At 40.2% G+C, this 19,044-nt stretch overlaps 1 protein-coding gene across 1 annotated transcript in view; it reads right to left on the bottom strand.

The window, feature by feature from the left end:
- Nucleotides 1-17,045, bottom strand: part of GABRA4 (gamma-aminobutyric acid type A receptor subunit alpha4) — a 40,296-nt gene extending 23,251 nt beyond the window's left edge. Inside the window, exons 1-7 of the mRNA XM_082758564.1 lie at nucleotides 16,754-17,045; nucleotides 16,538-16,656; nucleotides 7,033-7,100; nucleotides 4,319-4,539; nucleotides 4,134-4,216; nucleotides 2,219-2,362; nucleotides 680-832 (exon numbers count right to left, since the gene is read on the bottom strand). Coding sequence (XP_082614690.1) covers nucleotides 680-832; nucleotides 2,219-2,362; nucleotides 4,134-4,216; nucleotides 4,319-4,539; nucleotides 7,033-7,100; nucleotides 16,538-16,656; nucleotides 16,754-16,836 — 871 coding nt within the window. The 5' untranslated portion in view covers nucleotides 16,837-17,045. The remainder of the gene's footprint in view (nucleotides 1-679; nucleotides 833-2,218; nucleotides 2,363-4,133; nucleotides 4,217-4,318; nucleotides 4,540-7,032; nucleotides 7,101-16,537; nucleotides 16,657-16,753) is intronic.
- Nucleotides 17,046-19,044: the final 1,999 nt, after the last annotated feature.

Raw genomic sequence — 19,044 nt, 5'->3', positions numbered from 1 at the left:
TATCCTACTCCTTTGTTAGGAATCATACTTCCATTCAATTTCTTATGCTTTGTCTTCCTTAGAAGCTTTTTTATTTTTTTATTTTCAGTGTTCACTGCAGCATCACATTCAAACTCTATTTTGATGAGTTCAATTTTAATATCTTGCAATATTTTTTCCTTTTGAATTCATTTCCATAATGGAAATGGCAGACAGGAGAGAAGATCACTAAACGTGAAATTACAGTAACAGGATCTAAGCCTTGCTCATAGCAAGCTTCCACTGATGACACAGATATCTAGTTAGACATCTGCACATTTCACACATTACCAATCAAATTCTTTTAAAAGGATTTTAGAAAGCATGAGTTCAAGTAATTACACTACTGTAGGACAAAACTGCTCTGGATGCAGAGCAAGCACTTGACTAGATTAGCCTGGGCCAGGTCTTCCCAGATTGCTCCCCCATGCAGCTAGAATCCCCACCAACGTACACACATCATTCTTCTGAATAAATATTCCAAGCTTCTTTTCCCATTCCAAGTTTTCACATACTACTGTCTTCATATACTGATAGAAAAAATTCTTCTGAATTTACCTTATTCCCTTGCTTCTGCACTAATACAGGGGCAGTATACCCTGTACATTAAAAAGACCTATTCTAGAGAAAGTCATTAATAGTGAAAAACAGAAATAGTTACCAAACACAGTTCTAGCTGGAACAGATTCCTTATTTATCCAAAATGAAACTTGAGAAAGGATGACGGTCATAATGCATGGGATATATGTCTGAATCATAAAATAACCCATTTTCCGTCTGAGGTGGAAGTAAACTGTCATAACAATATATTCACCTAAAAAAAAAAAAAAAATATTTTTCTGACTGCGCATAAAATTTATGTGTAGCAGAATAACTGTTTCAGACTATCAACTAGGATGATTAAGATGATGCTAATCACAACACTTAACATGTATAGGAAGATATCTGCCTTACAAGACAAGAACAAAGATAAATTTTAACCAATAAATCCTGGAAACAACAGGTCCTTACAGTATTATTCTGAAGCTGCTTTCAAAAATACTGCATATACACAATTAACACTGGATCACTTTGCATAGCGTAAGTATGATTTAATTTTTTTTTTTGGCATCTGCTGAAGAAAAGAGTTTCAAGACACAAATTATCTACCTACCACAGTATCCAGAACATTGTGGTACCCATCTGCTAAATAAAACAATTATAACAATGATGCATATAAAATGATATGGAAGCATCTCAGCTTTTTACTGTATTTATACACCAGCATCACTGTGATAAAGAGACATGCAAAAATCATTAAAAATGTCTTAAGTTTAGATAAAGTATCATTTTTAATATTAAACAAAATAGTTATAGTTTCAGCTTAAACTGAATAAATCATCTAAACAGAAGTACTACAGAAAAAGCATTTGGGGGACAGTAAGGAAACGGGGTCATTAACTCATAATAATCAATACACTAACAGGTCAATTTCTAGTGTACTTCAAAATGCTGTTTTATCTTACAAAAAACATCCTTAAAGCAATACATCACATATATTTGCTTTATTTGTTTCATTTTGACCATCTCACAACACCCAAACTTGCTGATGTTTAGAAAATGATTCCAATTTTTAAAAATATTTTGGGAATATGCTTGCTTTATCAGCAAACTGCTCATCAGTGATACTTCACTCATTTAGGATGCCTGTAGTTGCCATTTGCCTTATTTCTTACAGCATAAATCAGCAGAAGTATCTATTGTGACTAATGCATTTGTGCCTATCCTTATCTGACTAGAGGGTTTTTATGGTTTTAATAACCCATTCTGTATGCTCTACTTTTATCCCGAGCTGTTTGTACCGCCAAACAAAGGAAGTCTTTTGCACATAATGTGGATACAGTGCTGAGAAATTACTTCCTCACCCAGGCATCCTCTTGACTCTTCAAACTGCATTTTAAGCAGTGATTAAATACTCATTTTGTCCCTTGGAGTAATGATCTCATTCCAGTTTTCTGAAAGACCTTCGCAATCTACGGTAATGAATCTGCAAATGTAAATCTGAAGGACAGAAACCTAGTTCAGATTTATGTTCTCAGCCCTCAATATATACCCTATGACATTCAGTAGAATATCTTACAGGAAAGAAAGAAAAAAAGCCTAGGGCATTATTACAGGGTTAGTTTTACCTCAAATTAACTCTTGCTGATGAGATTCCTACCTGTAATAGATTTAATGGTTTCAGTGGATACCGTATGCCCAAGCAGGTCATACTGAACTAAACTGGAAGACTCCTCAGGAACTTCCACTGACTTCTCAGGTCCTTTTGTCCAGGTATAAATCATTTCACTCTTTGGATATGCATCTACAACACAGCACCAGTTTGCATAAATAGGAAACTTCTCACACCTTACCAGGACCCCAACCCAAACCTACTGAAATTTAACAGCAAGACTGACAGTAACAACTTTAGAAAATAACCTCCACGTGAAGTTGCCCCAAAAAACCACCCTCACATGAGAATAAATTGGAGCTAAAGTCATATGTCAAGTGTCACACATAAATTAATTTCACATTTGAACGTGAAGTCTGAACACTACACTTTCTGGATCAGCCCTTACTGAGTATGTAAAGATTATCTTTAAGTTATTTTAGAAATTTCTATCTAAAAATTTATTATTAAAATATACAGTATCTAAAAAAAGAGTATGATAAAGAGGACACATTTTGGAGACTGGGTGCAAATTTCTTTACAGGAAATATGATTATACTAAAGTCAAAAGTTTAAGGGTATTTTTTGCCACAAACCAGAGGTCAGTAAAAGATTCAGTGTAGCCCAGAAATAAGAACTCCCAAAGAAACATTCTAACATTTAACACAAAAGACATAACTTAGGGCTAGCATTCAATCCCTACACAGCCCAAACTCCTGTTAAAATTCAATTAAACCAGTCTTGAATTTGAAATTGCTATGTCTTATTTAAGGTTTCACTGAAGAAGACACCAGATTAGTGTGAAGCACAATTTCTGCTGACTGATGATTCTGCCTGAAGAAATATGCTGGTGGAAAAGTCCCTACTATTGAAGTTCCCCTAGTACACATCTGATACCAAAGCCAATTCTAGAAGTACCAGGTTCCCAGTCTCACCATAACTGGAAAGAAAAGCCTTATCAGAGCAGTATCTTTAATATCCTCATTTTGCTTGACTGATTACTCAGCTGTATAAGCTCAATGTATGCTAAGGAACAACTCTAAGCAGCTTCCAGTCATTTCTAACTTCAAAATTAAGGTGTAAAGGAAAGCAGATTACTGTCCAGCCGCTGACTACATCCCACCATAAAGCAGCAGTGACCAGGGACACTTAGAAGAGTAACAGGATAAATAACAGAGCACATCAAGCGTCCCCAGGTGGTCACAACAATCTCTGCTGTGGATTAAAATCAGAGAATCATAACTGCCTCTCTCTGTTGCATGCAATATGTCCCAAAACATTCCTTCTAACAAAAGTCAGGTGTAGATTTTTTGGATAACCTTCAGACCTTGAAGCAAAAAAGGACAGTCACCTGCACTACGATTTCTCTCATTTACTCTCACCAGTCTAAAAACTATCTAGCATAAACTTGTCACTCAGACTCCCTCATATAGGCCAGGAGATAGGAGATAAGACATACACAACTAAGATCAAATCTTCACACTTAACATACAAGTCTATCTTAGGATATCAGCTTGACACCACTGACTGTAGAGAAAGCCAAATAACCAGCTGCCCTAGGCACCTTTTACCTGACTGCTGTAATTTGAGATGGATCCCACCCTCTGTCTTCTCCAGAGAATTTCTCACTTCACTGAGTGTTCAATTCATCCCTAGGAACCAAGAAAAACTACACATTTCAAGAAACAGTATAGCCAGAAGAGGGGGGTTTAACGTAATAGCTGAATCACTGCCTGCTTTTCAGTTCTCTGTCTGGGTTTAATTTTTCAGTTCCTAAATAAAATTCTCAAGGAACTTAACAGGAGTTTCGTCTGCATAAGGATTGTGTATCAAGACTAATATTCAGAAAGTTTAGTAATTGATCAAAATCTACTTCTACTATTTAAATTCTGTAGTTACAAGAAATTTCATAATTGCAACTTACAACTCCCAAATTTGAGAGGACAAGCATGACCATCCATGGGAAAATCCACTAATCTCATGGGACACTCTGCACTTATTGTAAGCCTATAATGGAACAAATTAAATAGTCTCTGGTTGCCATTTTGTCTAGGCAGCATAACTTTTGCATACAGTAATTGTAAAAAGCTGAACAAACAAGCTAGATACCTCATTGTGTACAGGATGGTGCCATTTCTCATTATTCTGAAGAGTTTATTTGGGGCTGTCATATTATGTGCAACAGACTTTTTCCCGTTCCTGAAGAAAGTGTCAGGAGTCCACACCTTCGAAACCATCAAGTTGTTAAGTCTTAAAATTTCAATAGGGCCATCGTATTTTAATCTTTTGTCTACCCATGTTTGACGGAAGAAGACATCCATTGTATACTCCTGTATTAAATTGCAGAAAAACAAAGATCATATTTTGCATATATAAGTGTTTCCTGTAATTAAAATAAATAAATAAATAAATAAATAAATAGAAATCACTTGGGAGCAAAGAAATTAGTTGTAAAGAAAATGCTAAGTCCACTACACAAACATTTCCACCAATTAAAGTGCTGTGTACATCTTAATAGCTTAATTTCCCACATTAGTCATATCAATAAATTGCTACACATATTTAATCATTAAGAAATAATTAATCTAATTAGATTGCAGGAAGCAGGCAATTTAATTTGTAGTCAAGCATATAACTGGAAACAAAATGATCTGTGACAATAAGTGTCAACAGATTTTTAAAGAAAACAGCCAGCAGCAAAATAAAATAATCCATGGATAAATTAAAATATCAGGACAAACAATTACCTCCACTTTAAAGTCACAAAAGGAAATTTAATTTCAACTGATCAGAAGTAAGCTTTTAAAGAACAAAAGTGAATATTTCCTTTGTCATGTCACCAAGACACAGAGCTGCATAAACACATATTTATTTTTAACTACATAACTATCCCACTAACCTCCCCAGAAAAGCCATTTGGATGCTCCAAATAAAACGTGCCAACAACTGCAGAATTGCAGACACAAGTACATCATGAGAAATCACATGCGAATTAATTGACAAAGGAATGCATTTCTCATTTTGGAAAGCTTAAGCATTTCACACACCCACAAAATATGTATATATATATATATATATAGTGGCATTGGAAAAGGTAACACAGGAAGCTTGAAGTCCTTTCTAACTTATAGCTGCAATTCTGTGTTAAGTCAAATAATGTTTTTGACTTTATTTCGAATGTTTCTGCATGTTATCAGCATTGAAACTACTTGTTTGGTCATATCTATTCATATGGGCAAGGATACATCTCTACAAGTTTAATGCACCCTAGAATTAGGTTTGCTGCCTTTTGCATGGCTGCATCGTCCAGTAAGGTTCATAGTGAATCTACCAGGTCTCTCTTCTATTGTCGTTTCCTGCTGGTGACTTCATAGCTTATAGTAGCAGTTTCTGTTATCAGCTTCCACGTGACACATTTTGTAAAATGAGATTTCAACTCCTTTCATTACACTGGGTACCAAAGTAATCCAGTTCTTCTAAAAAAACGCTCTGATCAATCATCCCCTGTACTGAGACTATCTCACGCTTTGCTCTTCCAGCGAGTTTTCTGAATGCAGCCACATACATACCACATTGGGTCACCAATGGATACACTAACTAAAAATCATCCCCAAAACAATTCCTGGATCCCTGTAGTTGTCTTCTAATCAATCCCTAATGACAAAAGGGGAAATATCTGCCCTAAACTCTCCTTTTGCTGGTTCATTACCTACCTTCACTTCTTGTTTTCACTCCTGCCTTTTCCAACATAACTAATAATTTCCACGTGGCAGCATGTCACATTCTTCACCAAAGCCTGAGAGATCCTATGAAGCCATCAATTTAGAGGTGAGGATCACATTACTAGATTTCCTTTGGACCAGATTGTTGCACCCCTTGTCACACTGAACTGCATCATACATAACAACCATTGAAGGTGTAAGATGCAGTCCAACATAAGCCATAGGTGCAGGAACCTAGTCCTTGAAAAAGTATCTTGCTGTCACATACCTCTCCCCAGCATAGAAACAAATCAGGTGCACCAGAAAGTGCAGACTAGAAACACATGGGAAGGAAGCTATTGCCCTGAATCTACCTTTCCCTTAAACAAGGTAAGTACAAACATATAATGCACATATGTCTCTGTTACTTCCATGTGATTTCTTGGATGTTTTATAAAAAAGAGAAACTGTCACATGATTTAAGGGAATACTGCTGGGTTATAGAAGTTGATGAGAGTTATGCTGGATTTGACCTCAAGTGGATGCAGATGCCTTTCAGACACAAATAAAAGTACGTGCAAATGTAGCATTTGTCTTCTGTGAGTATTTCATGCATGTTATTTTGACATTCAGTTTCTGCAGACACTTATGAAAACTCCTATCAGTCAAACATTTACTGAAAGTGATGCTAAAAGGGGCACAAAGATTGATAAAGGGAATTCATCTGAAATGAAAATGTCAACAAGTATTTGTGAAATGATGTCATTATTATTCACCTGAGAATAACACACATTTCAAAAAGGGAAAGGCAATTTCAAAGAGATTACATATTTTCCCCACACTATGCTTAGTGAGATGCTCCCTGCAAGGCCTCTACACCATAAAAATCTGCTTTAAATCCTGTGAAGTGATTTCTTTAAACCAGTCAAAAACCAGTGCAAGTGTGACCAGAATCAGGCCTGCTGTATCTAATTATAAGCTATAAATTAAGCTGCTCCTAATCCTGTCTACTTTGCATGACTGACAGAGCAGTACGGAGACATGACTTAAGCATCCACTCCTGACTGCAGTTAATGGTTTCTCAGAAACAGGAAAGGGCATTTTAATTCCAGAAATACATACCATTTCTACATCAGAAACAGGTCCAAAACTGGTGACATATATATCTGTTTTGACTTCAGTAACAGGACCTAATACATGAAAAGGAAGTGAGCAAGAAAACATGAATTTTGCTGGTCAACAGTTCTCATAAGTGATCCTGGCATGTGAACAGTTATCTCTTTGAGGGTTCTGTGGAAGAGCAAGAGCAAAATGCAAAACAGGTCATTTCAGCTAAGTCTCTAATAACAACCACTGCTCAACTATCTTTACCACATAAGTAAGTTAAAAGCAGCATTTCCATGCAAATCCCCATTTAGGAAACCAACATTTACTCAACAGATAAGAAAACACATACCAATAAATTAAAAGCCCTATGGAAAACACCATGCTGATAAACAACAAGCACCTCATTTAAGTAATCCACAGTCCCCAAGGTATCTGTTGCTAATATTCAGTCTTACTGGTAATAACTGGGCTACAGATATTGGCATGTCATGCACTAGGCAATTTACTATTGCAGGATCAAGAATTGTGACCATATCGAGAGAAGTACTTAAGTGGCTTAATACTGACAAACAGAAGATTTAGGAATTTCAGCATTTTGGAGTGTCTGAACCTCGGTCCACATGCTATTGCAAAGCCTGTCGTGAAAGACCTAGTGATATTTATGACACAGTGCAGCAGAGGTCTTGAACATTCACAGCTGGGAATGGCAAACAGCCATCAGAAAAAGAAGTTTCATCTCAACGTTATCATCTCCTTTACTACAGGACAACGCACTTTGAAATGTAAAATGGGCACCATTCCACATTACCTTTAATGGGAGTCTTAGGATTTCCATTAACCTAAAAACACATGCAGGATTTAGGTCCATTCCCAATGTAAAAGGCTAGAAAACTACTAATTATTACCAGTTATGATTATGATTCTGCAATCAAAGCATTAGCTAATGGTTTAATTCAGGTAATGAACTTACATTATAAATTAAAAATAATAATAATAATAAAAATCTACTGATGTTCCTACCAACCAATACCTGTTTGGAAAAAAAAAAAACAACCACAGTTTCTACATTCCTGCAACTCAAATTTCTGAAGAGGATAAGTGGTTCAAGTCTGTTAATTCAGGCTTTATCGTAGTATTTGGAATCTAAATATGAAAAGAGGAAAGACTTAAGACTGTTTGAAGCAGAAGAATATGTGCCTCTTGGAAAGAAAAAAAAAAATCACTGTTCACAGACATCACTTTGAATCAAATGTTAAAAGGAGAAAAAGATAAGCAACTGGAAAACAGGAAACCCATATTTCTTGCACCTAGAACAAGTGTCAAACTGTGAACAAAAAGTAAAATAAAACCATGCAAAATTATTTCACTAAACAGTTTGCAAGTTATGTAGAGAAGAACAGCTAAGATTTTTTCAGCTAAATGTCAAAAAACAGACTCCTTGCTGGAAGTTAACAGTTTCACAGAAGGACATTTTTTCAAGATAAAATCTTAAGAAAATTCACCCTACAACAGTTGGTAGCTCAGTGGTCCCTGGAAAGTTGGATCCTTCAGCATGTCTGTCTTGAAAAGGTTTTAAGAAGCATTTCCCCAGTTCCAGATAACACACTTTTATACCATTCTGCTCTTCTAAACATGTCAAATGGAAGCTGCTCCCCTTTCTACAAGTAATTATGTGTTCATCGGGGCACAGAAATCCACGAGTGGTTAGACCACTCATTTCACTGCCAATGTAGTCCAATGAAATTTCCACAATATAATTATTTATAGAGAGCTCCAGGAGATCAGAAAAAAAAAATAATCACGCAAGAGCTGTCAAAATACTGGAAGTGAAGACTTTCACCTGCAGCATTAAAAAAATAGGTGAGAAAAACTCAATCATACTTGCACATAGAAACACAGGCGATTCAAATTTCCCATAATCACCAGACTATTATTTATCTAGGATAAACTACTTTGGGTTTAAATACATATATATACACAAAATATTTCTTTATTTCATCTAGCAAATTTGAAATGTTTCTGAAATCCAAGTTCTATAGAAATAAAAAAGAGACATTGCTGCAGACTGCTCTAGGGGGAAAATACAGAAATAAGTCTTTGTTACCCAACAATAAGAAAATACTAAAAGTCATATTCCTAAAAACAAAATAAAACCACCTTTTACTGGTTTTCTTTATGATATCTTCATTTCTTTACCTCACAGAACACTGTAATTTCATAACTGTTGAATTGAACAAAGAGGCAGATTTTTCCCATCGGCATGAGCTGGTTTTCCTCGGACATTGATTTCTTCTGTTTTATTAAATCATTACAGCTTCACAAGCAATAAGTGTTCAGAGTCTTTTTGCAAGTTTATTTTTTGGAGTTTCTTGGAAAGATGGAGAGACCTAAGACCAGGAAACTAACCTCAAAATCAGCAAGCTTATGATTTACTACCACTAGAAACTCAATAGGAGCAACATAGGACTAAAACTATGCTAAAGTTTTGTCTTCTAGCAACTGCTATTCTGCTCTTAAACCTTTATTTATTAGTAGGACTCATGAGACAGAAGGAAGGAGGACATACAAATAAGCCACAAAATAAGGTTGAAATTAAAGTTTAGTTTTGGTTGAATGCCTGACACAATGGTAGTGCAATGATGAAATAAATGTTAAAATTCACATTTTTAGGCCACTAGACAATGTCAGAGGAATGAGGATCTACAAACATTTTATGTATCATAACAGAACAAATACATCCACCTAGTACTGATATGCAAATCCCTGCTTTGCATACGAAACTGTGGTAAGCGTTAAGACATTTGGTAGGAGAGAAGATAATTGCAAGGGACAGTGGAGACTGATCATCTCTCTAATGCTTTTCCCAAAGTCGTAGCCCCATCATGCTTCACATCTTTCCCAACATTGTCAGTCCTCAACTGCTAATGCCAACCACTGGATTTTCAACCACATCACAGTACTCAACGCCAACCCAGGACCACCTATGGCGACATCATATTCTCCTTGTAGGAGAAAACATAACTCCAGTACGTAACAATAGTGGGGGTAGAAAGAGTGAGTCATGTCTTTTTCTTTTTTCCTAATTATTACTAATCATGGGAATTCCTGTCAACGAGGAGGTGATTTATAGTCACCTAACCTACTTTTACTGGTGATTTAAGCAGCCCTCTGAAATGAGCATGTTGCACCACTTAATCAACTCGGGCTGTGCAAGCAGAAGATCCTATTAGAAACCTTCACCTTCCACTACTAGCAATAAAATGCAGGGAGTTGTAAGAAGGCCAATTAATTTTAAATATGACCATTTGGGTTTATCCTTCAATGGATGTTCAGAAAGCATCTAATCACCATAAATCTTCAGGAACACTGAAGAACTATTTATAACATACTGGTGTGTATTTTTATGTCAATGAAATAGGAGGAGAGTCCTACACACTGCAGTGGGAACGGTTAAGTCTGAATCACCGCTTGCAAGATAATATATTTTAAAGAAGCTCAGGCAGGATTAAAAGCAACCCCTGCAAAAAAGCCAGAATAGTTCAGCGTTCAGTGGAGATGCTGCATGTGGGTTGCAGAAGTGATGCCAGGCCCTAACCCTGCGAACAGGAACATAAGACAGCTCTCCCATGCATTGCATGCCAACATATGGGTTGAACTGCAGCACAGCTCCCAGCGAAAGACTTTGGGCTCCATTATCCCCTCGTCTCCATAGGCAACTGTCACTGCAGAGATCTCCACTATATGTAAACAGTCAAATCCTGCACAGGCTCTCTGTACATTGCAAATTTCGCCATCAAGAGTCATGCTGCCAAGCAGGAACATTAGCAAACAAGTCTGTACAAAGGTTTTGACACACAAACTACAGTTTAAATGTTAAGTGCAGCTATTGCCACTGCTATGAGATCAGTCCCAGGATACATAAACTACGTGAAACTACATTACATCAGTTCCTACAGCTACATCTAAAAAAGGGGGGAAGGCGGAAGTAGTTGCTACATTATTTTTTTTTTTTTAAGAACTATATGTGAAAGACTTGGTGCCTTTTCTAAATTCTTGTTGGCTGCTTATGATTGCTATCTTTCAATTTAAAAAAAAAAAAAAAAAAAAAGATTCCATGAAGCATGTTCTTTGTTTAATTCTACAACAGAGGACCCCTGCTATATGTGAAATTCTTGTTGGGTACTCAGAACACCTAGGTAGGGCATTTCTGAAAATGAATGTGGAATTCAAACACTTGTGCTACATTCTTTATCCACAGATAAATATAACAAATGTGACAGCACACAGTAACTTTTACATTCATCCATCAGCATGTCTGAACCCTGTAAATAAAAAAACATACCTCCAGAAATGAGGAGACTACTCTGTTTCTTTGCCTGTTCAGCAGTTACTCTCTGCTAAGGCAGCCAACAAGGCTGACACTCATGCCAGTTCCCATGATGTAGACACCTGTCTGCTAAGGACTGGACCAAGAATATCAGCTAATTTTATGCAGGTCACTAAACAACAGACAGATGGTAATGACTTCAAGCATTACAAACCTGGGCCAAATTCAGATCAGGCAACTACAGGTATATAACACCATATCCTGTTAACAAGCCTTTGAGTCATCTGCGCTCACCAGCTGAGGAAAACTGGACAAGTGCCTGAGGAAAGAAATGATCACCTTCACTTTACACTGCTCACATCCAGTCCCTTTGCAACCTTAAAAAAATATATTACAGAATCTATTATGCTGAGCAATGGGACCTTGAAAGTATGCATGAGTTTTTTTTTTTTTTTAATAAGAGCATTTAATCATGTAGATATAGTTCTATTCTATAAAAAAAAAAAAAAAAAAAAAAAAAGATGTCTTTGCTCTTCAAATTTATCCTGCATGTATTTCTTGACTACACTCACTCATTTTGCCTTGAAAGGAAATGAAACTCTTCAGTAACAATGTTCATATGCTGAACATTACACAGCCTACTAGGGGCAGAGAGGCTGTCCCATACTTTACTTAGGGGAGATGATAGCCAACATATGTAATTTCACCAGGTATTCAGCTGCACTTTCACAAACACAAGATCATGAGAAAGAGTAAGAAAAGAGGAAGAAAAGAAAAAGGAAAATGAACTAACGTGGTTCTGTTCCTTCTACTCATGAGCCAGCATGCCAGCAACTCGTGAACAGAAAGGTGGAGAGCTATCACCACTTCACTAGCTGATAGTAAGACTTGCACTTTGTGCCAGACTGCACCTCACACAAATAAACAGATTCAAGAGCAGAGATTTCTCCAGTCTTCACTGACTTATGGGCAATCACACCACAAGGAGATAGGAACATGCTGAGGGCAATACTGTCAGCCTCAGAAGGGGCTTTTAAGACCTAACATCAGTGGGTTTCTCAGTCAACCTAAGAGCCTTGAACAGCAGGCAAGCCATAAAACACCTTCTTTCTTAGGTCTGAACAAAAAGCAAGTTGCCCAAGATTAAAGGCATGCCTAGCAGAAAAATTTATTAGAATTAGCAAATACACAGGAATATGGAGTGATGCTCTTCCCTCTCACTTCAGTTATCTCATTTCTTCTTGCTTTGCTAAGCACAGGCTTAAGTGAGTTAGCATGTCATGAAAGTTTTAAAAGATATCATAACATTGCAAAGTTATGACCTTTTAATAATATATACATATATAACAAAATGTGATCCTTCTCCTCTACTCAGCACTGGTGAGACCACACCTTGAGCACTAAGTCCAGTTGCGGGTTCCCCAGAGAGATGTGGACATACGTGGAGAGAGTCCAGCAGAGGTCCATCAGGATGCTGAGGGGACTGCAGCCTCTCTGTGTAAGGAGAGGCTGGGAGCTGGGACCGCTCAGCCTGGGGAAGGGGAGGCTCAGGGGATCTCATTACTGTGTGTAAATACCTGAAGGGTGGATGCAAAGAGGAGGGAGCCAGGCTCTTTTCAGTGGTGTCCAGTGCCAGGACAAGGGGCGGTAGGCACAAACTGTAACACCAGCAGTTCCCCCTGAATATCAGGAAGCACTTCTGTGCTGTGAGGGTGACCAAGTGCAGGTTGTCCTGAGAGGTTGGGGAGTGTCCCTTCTTGAAGATCCTTAAAAGCTGCCTGGACATTATTCTGGGCACCCTGCCTGAGCAGGGAGATGGGACCAGATGGCCTACAGTGGTCCCTTCCATCCTTAACCATTCTGTGGTTCTTTAATCCAGCACAGGTTTTAATCAGGTCTGTCAGGCCCTTCTATCAGGAATTCCTCAGGTAAAGCCTAAAACCATAGAAGTGTTAAAATGGCAAATCAGATTCAGGCCTTTTATGTCAAGTGAATAATGCTCCTGTCAAAATGTCATCTGGAGTTCTACAACCATTTTGAAACTAATCACCCGTGGAAAAGTAATGGATTTTTGGAGAAAATCAAGGTTTTGCAATTTTCTAGAGAGTTTGCCTTCGTTGTGTGTCATATGTAAACTTTTAAAAAGCAGATGAAAACTGGAGTCAGGGCGTAAGTTGAAATGATCTTCCTTCAAAGTTTTACAGCTCAATAAAAATAGCACCCAGGTAACACCTGAAGTTTTACAGCAGATAATGCTTTTCATTAATCACACCGCAGGTGACTTCTGTAAACACCCTAAGCTTATGATCTGTTAGATAAACAGTGGTTTTGATTGGGAAATCCACACGTTACAAACTGCATCCTGATATTCAGGATAATGGCAAAATGGCACACAGAGAGTACAGAATGTAACTGACTTAAATTCCACTACACCATTTTAAAACTACACTGCGTTACTTTTTTCTTTAGTCCCTAAATACTTTCCCACCACTGAAATTCAAAGCTGCTATGCATTTAATGTCTTCCTGAGAGCACTTGAGGTTTGTTTGTTTGTTTCCCCCCCCCCCCTACACAAAACTGCCTATTCTGCTTTGCTTAATTAAACTTCTGGCCAAAGTCTCTTTCCTTCTCTCTTGCTCCTGCTAAGGGTTTAGATTCCCATCCCCCAAAGTTGAGGGGAGCTTCCACTTAAAGAGTCATGAATAACTTTCTTCATGAACTCTTCTGGTTTTATTTATTATGCTAGTAAACCTTGCAATTATTAGTAAGTAACAGCAACTTTTTTTTTTTTTTTTTTACCTGTTTCATAAAGCAACTTTGTAATGCACAATGTCCATCAAGTGACATGGAGAACTTAATTCTGTTTACCCTCAACATACGCTATGTTCCTGCATAAGATGTACCAGGGCAAGCTTCCACATACTCCACTGATGTTGAAAACCCTCCTGAGGGACCGTAACTACATTTGTAAGCACACTCAGGTGATTTCACTTCTCCTTTATAGCTACCAACAATTGTGCTAATTAGTCATTTGTATCCAGTGTTAGGAAACCTCTAAAATCTAATGTTTCCTCCTTTGCTCTGCATGCAAAAATCTTCATGAATTGTTATTTGTGGAATATAACTCTGAAATATGCCGGCAAAATTCAGAATTTGGCTAGCTCCCCAAGTCTGATTTTAAACATCACTTTTGCCAGAATTAGAAATGGTTTCATCGATTTGTAGTTTAAAATCAGCATCGGTCAAAACTCTGTGAGGCCTTTTGTTCTTAAAATAAAACTTTCGTTTCATTTTGAGCCACGTGCAATCTAGATGGTGAATCAGCTTCAAGAATAAAACAAAAATAAATATTCTGCTGCTCATCAGAAAGTGACACAGCTTTAGCATTACTGAAGCACACTATACTTTCCATCTCTAAATATTCCCACCCCTTATGACATTTGTTTGCAACGCTCTATAATAATGAGTGACCCATTTCCAATATGTGAGTCCCATTTGGCATAAAGATTTATCAGCAAAACCCAAGAAATACAGGGAAAATTGAATTTGGACAGTATACATTTTAATAATTAATCCACACATCTTGTTGAGTTATGTCAAAAGGTCGGATCTGACCACTTAGAGAACTTTACATTTATGTTGGTTTCAGTTTTTAGTTAAAAGCTGTTCCTGTCAAATCAGGTGAAGATAACTCACTGCAATGAGCTAGGGTGCTAGGCATTGTTTAAAAAATTGAAGTATTTTTTTCCATGTGTTACTTAGAAGTTCAAAACTCAAAGATGGATGGTTTAGATATTGTAAGGAAGAAGCAAGAAACAATAAAATATCAATTTTGTGAAATATACAGCCAGAAGTGCCTTCCTCAGGATGAAATCTGAAGGTTTTATCTCCCTGTGCCATCTACTTCAATACTGCAGTTATGAAAGTTCAAGGAGATACAAGGAACTTTTCCTTCTTGATAGCATTTTGCTGAAAGACTACTTTTGCAAAATATCCTGCAAAGGACAACTGTATCGAAATAAAAATCAGCATAAACTATATGTCACATCACATATTTAGTAGTTGTTTAATTTTGGAAATCTGATAATGCTCATAAAGCATCTTTGCAAGATGACTAATTAGTTGGCATTCAACCTAAAATGATACCAAACATAGCACATCTCTTGTACGCATGCAGAAGTGTCTGTAACCTCTCTGCAGAGACTGAAATGGAAAAGGCTACCTGTTCTCAATGACTCCTCGGGGTGCTCCACTAAATTTAGCTTTATTCTCGCATAACGTTTAAACTGAGCTATGGAAGGCCTCATTTATTCGATATACCCAAAATAATAAAGAAGTGATCAATGATGCTTGCTGTTGTCCTTTAATGATCAAGATCATGCATGTGAGCCCAGTACATGGCATGCGTTGGCATACATGTCAGTGTGGATGCATCACGTGTATGAAGAAGGTACTTTCAGGGGAGGAAGAAAGTATTTCGCAACATAAACCTACGCAAGGATCTCATTCAATTCCGTATAGGAAGAGGCAGCCCATAAGATGTTCTTGCTGGCTTACTGCATCATGAGACGGGCTGTAGCATCTCTCTTTTCTAAAAAAACTTTTAAATTTGTATTTTTAGATTGGCATGCCAGATAATGGAATGAATTCCATCCCGATCCCAGTTATTTTCGGTCCCGAGCCCCTACAGGCGACCAGCACGCCCCACACCGACCGGCGAGCCCGGCTGCTTGCTCAGCAGCACCGAGCTGCGCCGGACCAGCCGGGGGCACCGCGGGGGAGCGGGACCCCGAGTCCACACGGCGGATGCGGGCAGACTCGGCGCTCCGCTTCTGATTCCTACCCCCAGTTAACTACTAAACCGGAGCTGGACCCGGAGCAGCCGAGCGCTGCTCGTCCCCAACTCGCTGAAGGGAGGGCGCCCACCCCCGACCTGACCCCGCAGCGCGGTACCCAGCCCCGGACCCGCTTCTGCTCGGACCCCATCCGCGACACTTAAAGGGGGGACAAAATCCGCCGGCCCCGGGCTGTGGGGCAGCTTCTCCCTTCCCTGCCAAGCCCACACACGCCGGCTCCCCGGTTTCGCTCCGGCACGACGGCAGCACCCCGAGGACCGGGCCCTTCTCCCCTCCGCTCCCCGGGGGACTCAGCGCTGCCCCCCGCACCCCCCGCCCGCGGGCACGGCGGCCGTACCCCCGAATCCCGGGCGCAGCCGGTTGTCATAGCCATCCAGGAGGCTGTTCAGGATGCTGGTGAAATTCTCCGGCCACAATTTCTCCTCTTTTTTGCTCTGTCCCGGCGGCCCGCTGAGACTACGAGGCAAAGAGGGAGAGCGGGTGAGAGAGGAGCCGCCGGGAGCCGGCTCGGCGGCACCGGGCGGGGGTCGCCCCGCCGCCGGGGGGTACTCACCACGTCGCCAGGCACAGGCAGTGCAGGAGGGCGATGGAGAGACCCGAGGACATGGCGATGGCTGGCTCCTTGGCAGAAACCATCTTTGCATGCCATACTTCACGCCTGGCCACGTTAAACGCCTTGCTCCGGGGCGGGGGGACGGGGACGGCGGCGGCAGCCCCCCGGCGGCCCTACATGCGCGGCTCCCCCCCGGTTACCAGGCGGCGGCGGCGGCGGGCAGGGGCGGAGGAGAGGCGACTTTCCCCGCGCCGTTAACTCCCTCGGGGCAACAGGCACCGGGCCCCGCCGCTCCCGCCTCCGCCCCGCTCTGCCCCGCCTCGCTCTTCCCACCCGGGGCCGCCTCGGCACCCTCCGGGCGGCCGGCGAGGCGAGGAGTCCGCCCGGTAGCGGCCTCCCCGGGGAGGGAGGAGCCGGGCCGAGCCGCGGGGGGAGGCGGATCTCGGCCCCGGGCGCCCTGAGGGGGCCGGTGAGCCCCGAACCGAGCCCCGGGTGGCAGAGCTGGGTGTCTGTGAGGGGAAGGTTTCTCTCCCCTCTGTGCTCTGCTCATGACTGAGGGCTGAAGTCTTTGCTGTCCCGATCCTCTTTTCTCCCTGAGGGGGAAGCAAAACCAAAACCAGGAGGGAAAGAGAGAATTTGCCCTGCGAGGAGGGTTTGGGAGCAGGAAGGTCCCTCCACACCAGCTGGAGGTATACCAGGCTCTGGGATGAGGAAAGAGATGTGACTGCAGGGTTAAAACACACCCGAAATGGATGGGAGTGAGTGGGTTATCCCGGCTTTCTGGAAGCAAAAAAAATGCTAGAATAAGGGAATGGCTTTGCATTGTATTTTTTTTTTTTCCTTTCCTATAATTAGGAAGCCAGGTTTGGTGACCCAAATAATTTCCATTATACAAGGTCCAAGGGATTCTTGCATAATTTGCTGTAAAACCCACTGTAAAGTGTTGCTTTTCTGTCAGAGACCGTTGGGATGGTTGGGGCTTTGAGGGAGAGGGAAGAGAAGAGTACGGGCTGTTTTTCCCCCAATACAACAGGTACTGAAAATAAACAACTTGTCCTTCTGATTAGGTGTGTTGCAGAGTTGTTTAGGTTTGGTAATCAGTATGCGTGTCAACTTTAATGAAGCGTGTGAAGTTCATCGTGCAGGAGCACATGGAGCAGGTATTGTAATCGACTTCAAGACTACAGCCCTGCCTATGCTGACATGAAAAAGCCTTATTCATTATGCTACACTATCTCCAAGCACTGAAACGCCTGATTATCTTCAAAACTACTGGACACTTGAAATCTTCCTGATTGTACTTCAGAGCTTGTTCCAGCTAGGGTGCCCTTTGCTGATTCCTTTGAAAAACAATTAAAGCTGTGCTTCAAATACATTTAGTTTGCTGATGCTGTTTATCTTTAAAAAAAAAAAAAAAAAAAAAAAAAAACAACAACAAAACCTCTGTCTAGGCAGTCAGCTCTGCTTCCAATTTTAAAAGCCCCATTTAGGCCGCTGCAGATTACTACTACTCTATTCTCTCTAATATTTTGTCAGATGAAATGCAGGCATTACCCATCCGCAACCTCCTCCCAGGTACGACCACTCTGTTTTGCATCTTCCTTAGTAAAGAAAAGGCACTGGGCACTAAGGTGGTCTTATCACAATAGAAAGTACCGATTATTTTGGCTCACAGCTTTATCCCCTCTGAATTCACCATGCCTTCAAGACAGACTGAAAAAGAGGGCTGAATGACTACTTCAGCCATAGCACTGTGATATTTAAGCCAAGTCCCGACCAAAGCTAGGCTCAAGGAATTCATTGGCTTTCAGCTACTCCAGCCTTTCCTTCTCTATTTAAATCTTTTGTTTTGTTTTGTTTTGTTTTGTTTTGTTTGTTTGTTCTGCTAGATCCTCATCCCCTTACTGTCTTGCTGCAACAATTAATGCTCTGTGGAACCTAACATAGTGGGCAGCCTGCCTACAGACAACACACGTGCTCCATGCAGTACTTACAAGCTTAGACAACTCAGACAGTAGGATGTCCAAGGTCATTTAGCTCTCTTGATGATGCTGTGGGAGCAGCCTGTTTAACTCCAAACACAGGTGGGAACCAATGTGCCTGCAAGAGCCCACTGCCCTGGCTCCATTTGCAATCTGGTCAGGAACAACAGCGGGATAGATCAGCAGCTCTTCATGAGTCTAATTTCCCCACATCAGATAAATTTGCCTGAGTTAATCAGGCACTTTTTATCTATAAACAGATATAATTTATTTTTCTGGGCTAGTCCTTGTCCCATGCTATTGCATGGA

Source organism: Aythya marila (assembly GCF_965140915.1).
Source record: "Aythya marila genome assembly, chromosome: 4".
Classification (NCBI taxonomy): Eukaryota; Metazoa; Chordata; class Aves; order Anseriformes; family Anatidae; genus Aythya; species Aythya marila.
Note: the sequence above shows the minus strand (reverse complement) of the source record. Positions and strands in the feature narration are given on the sequence as shown.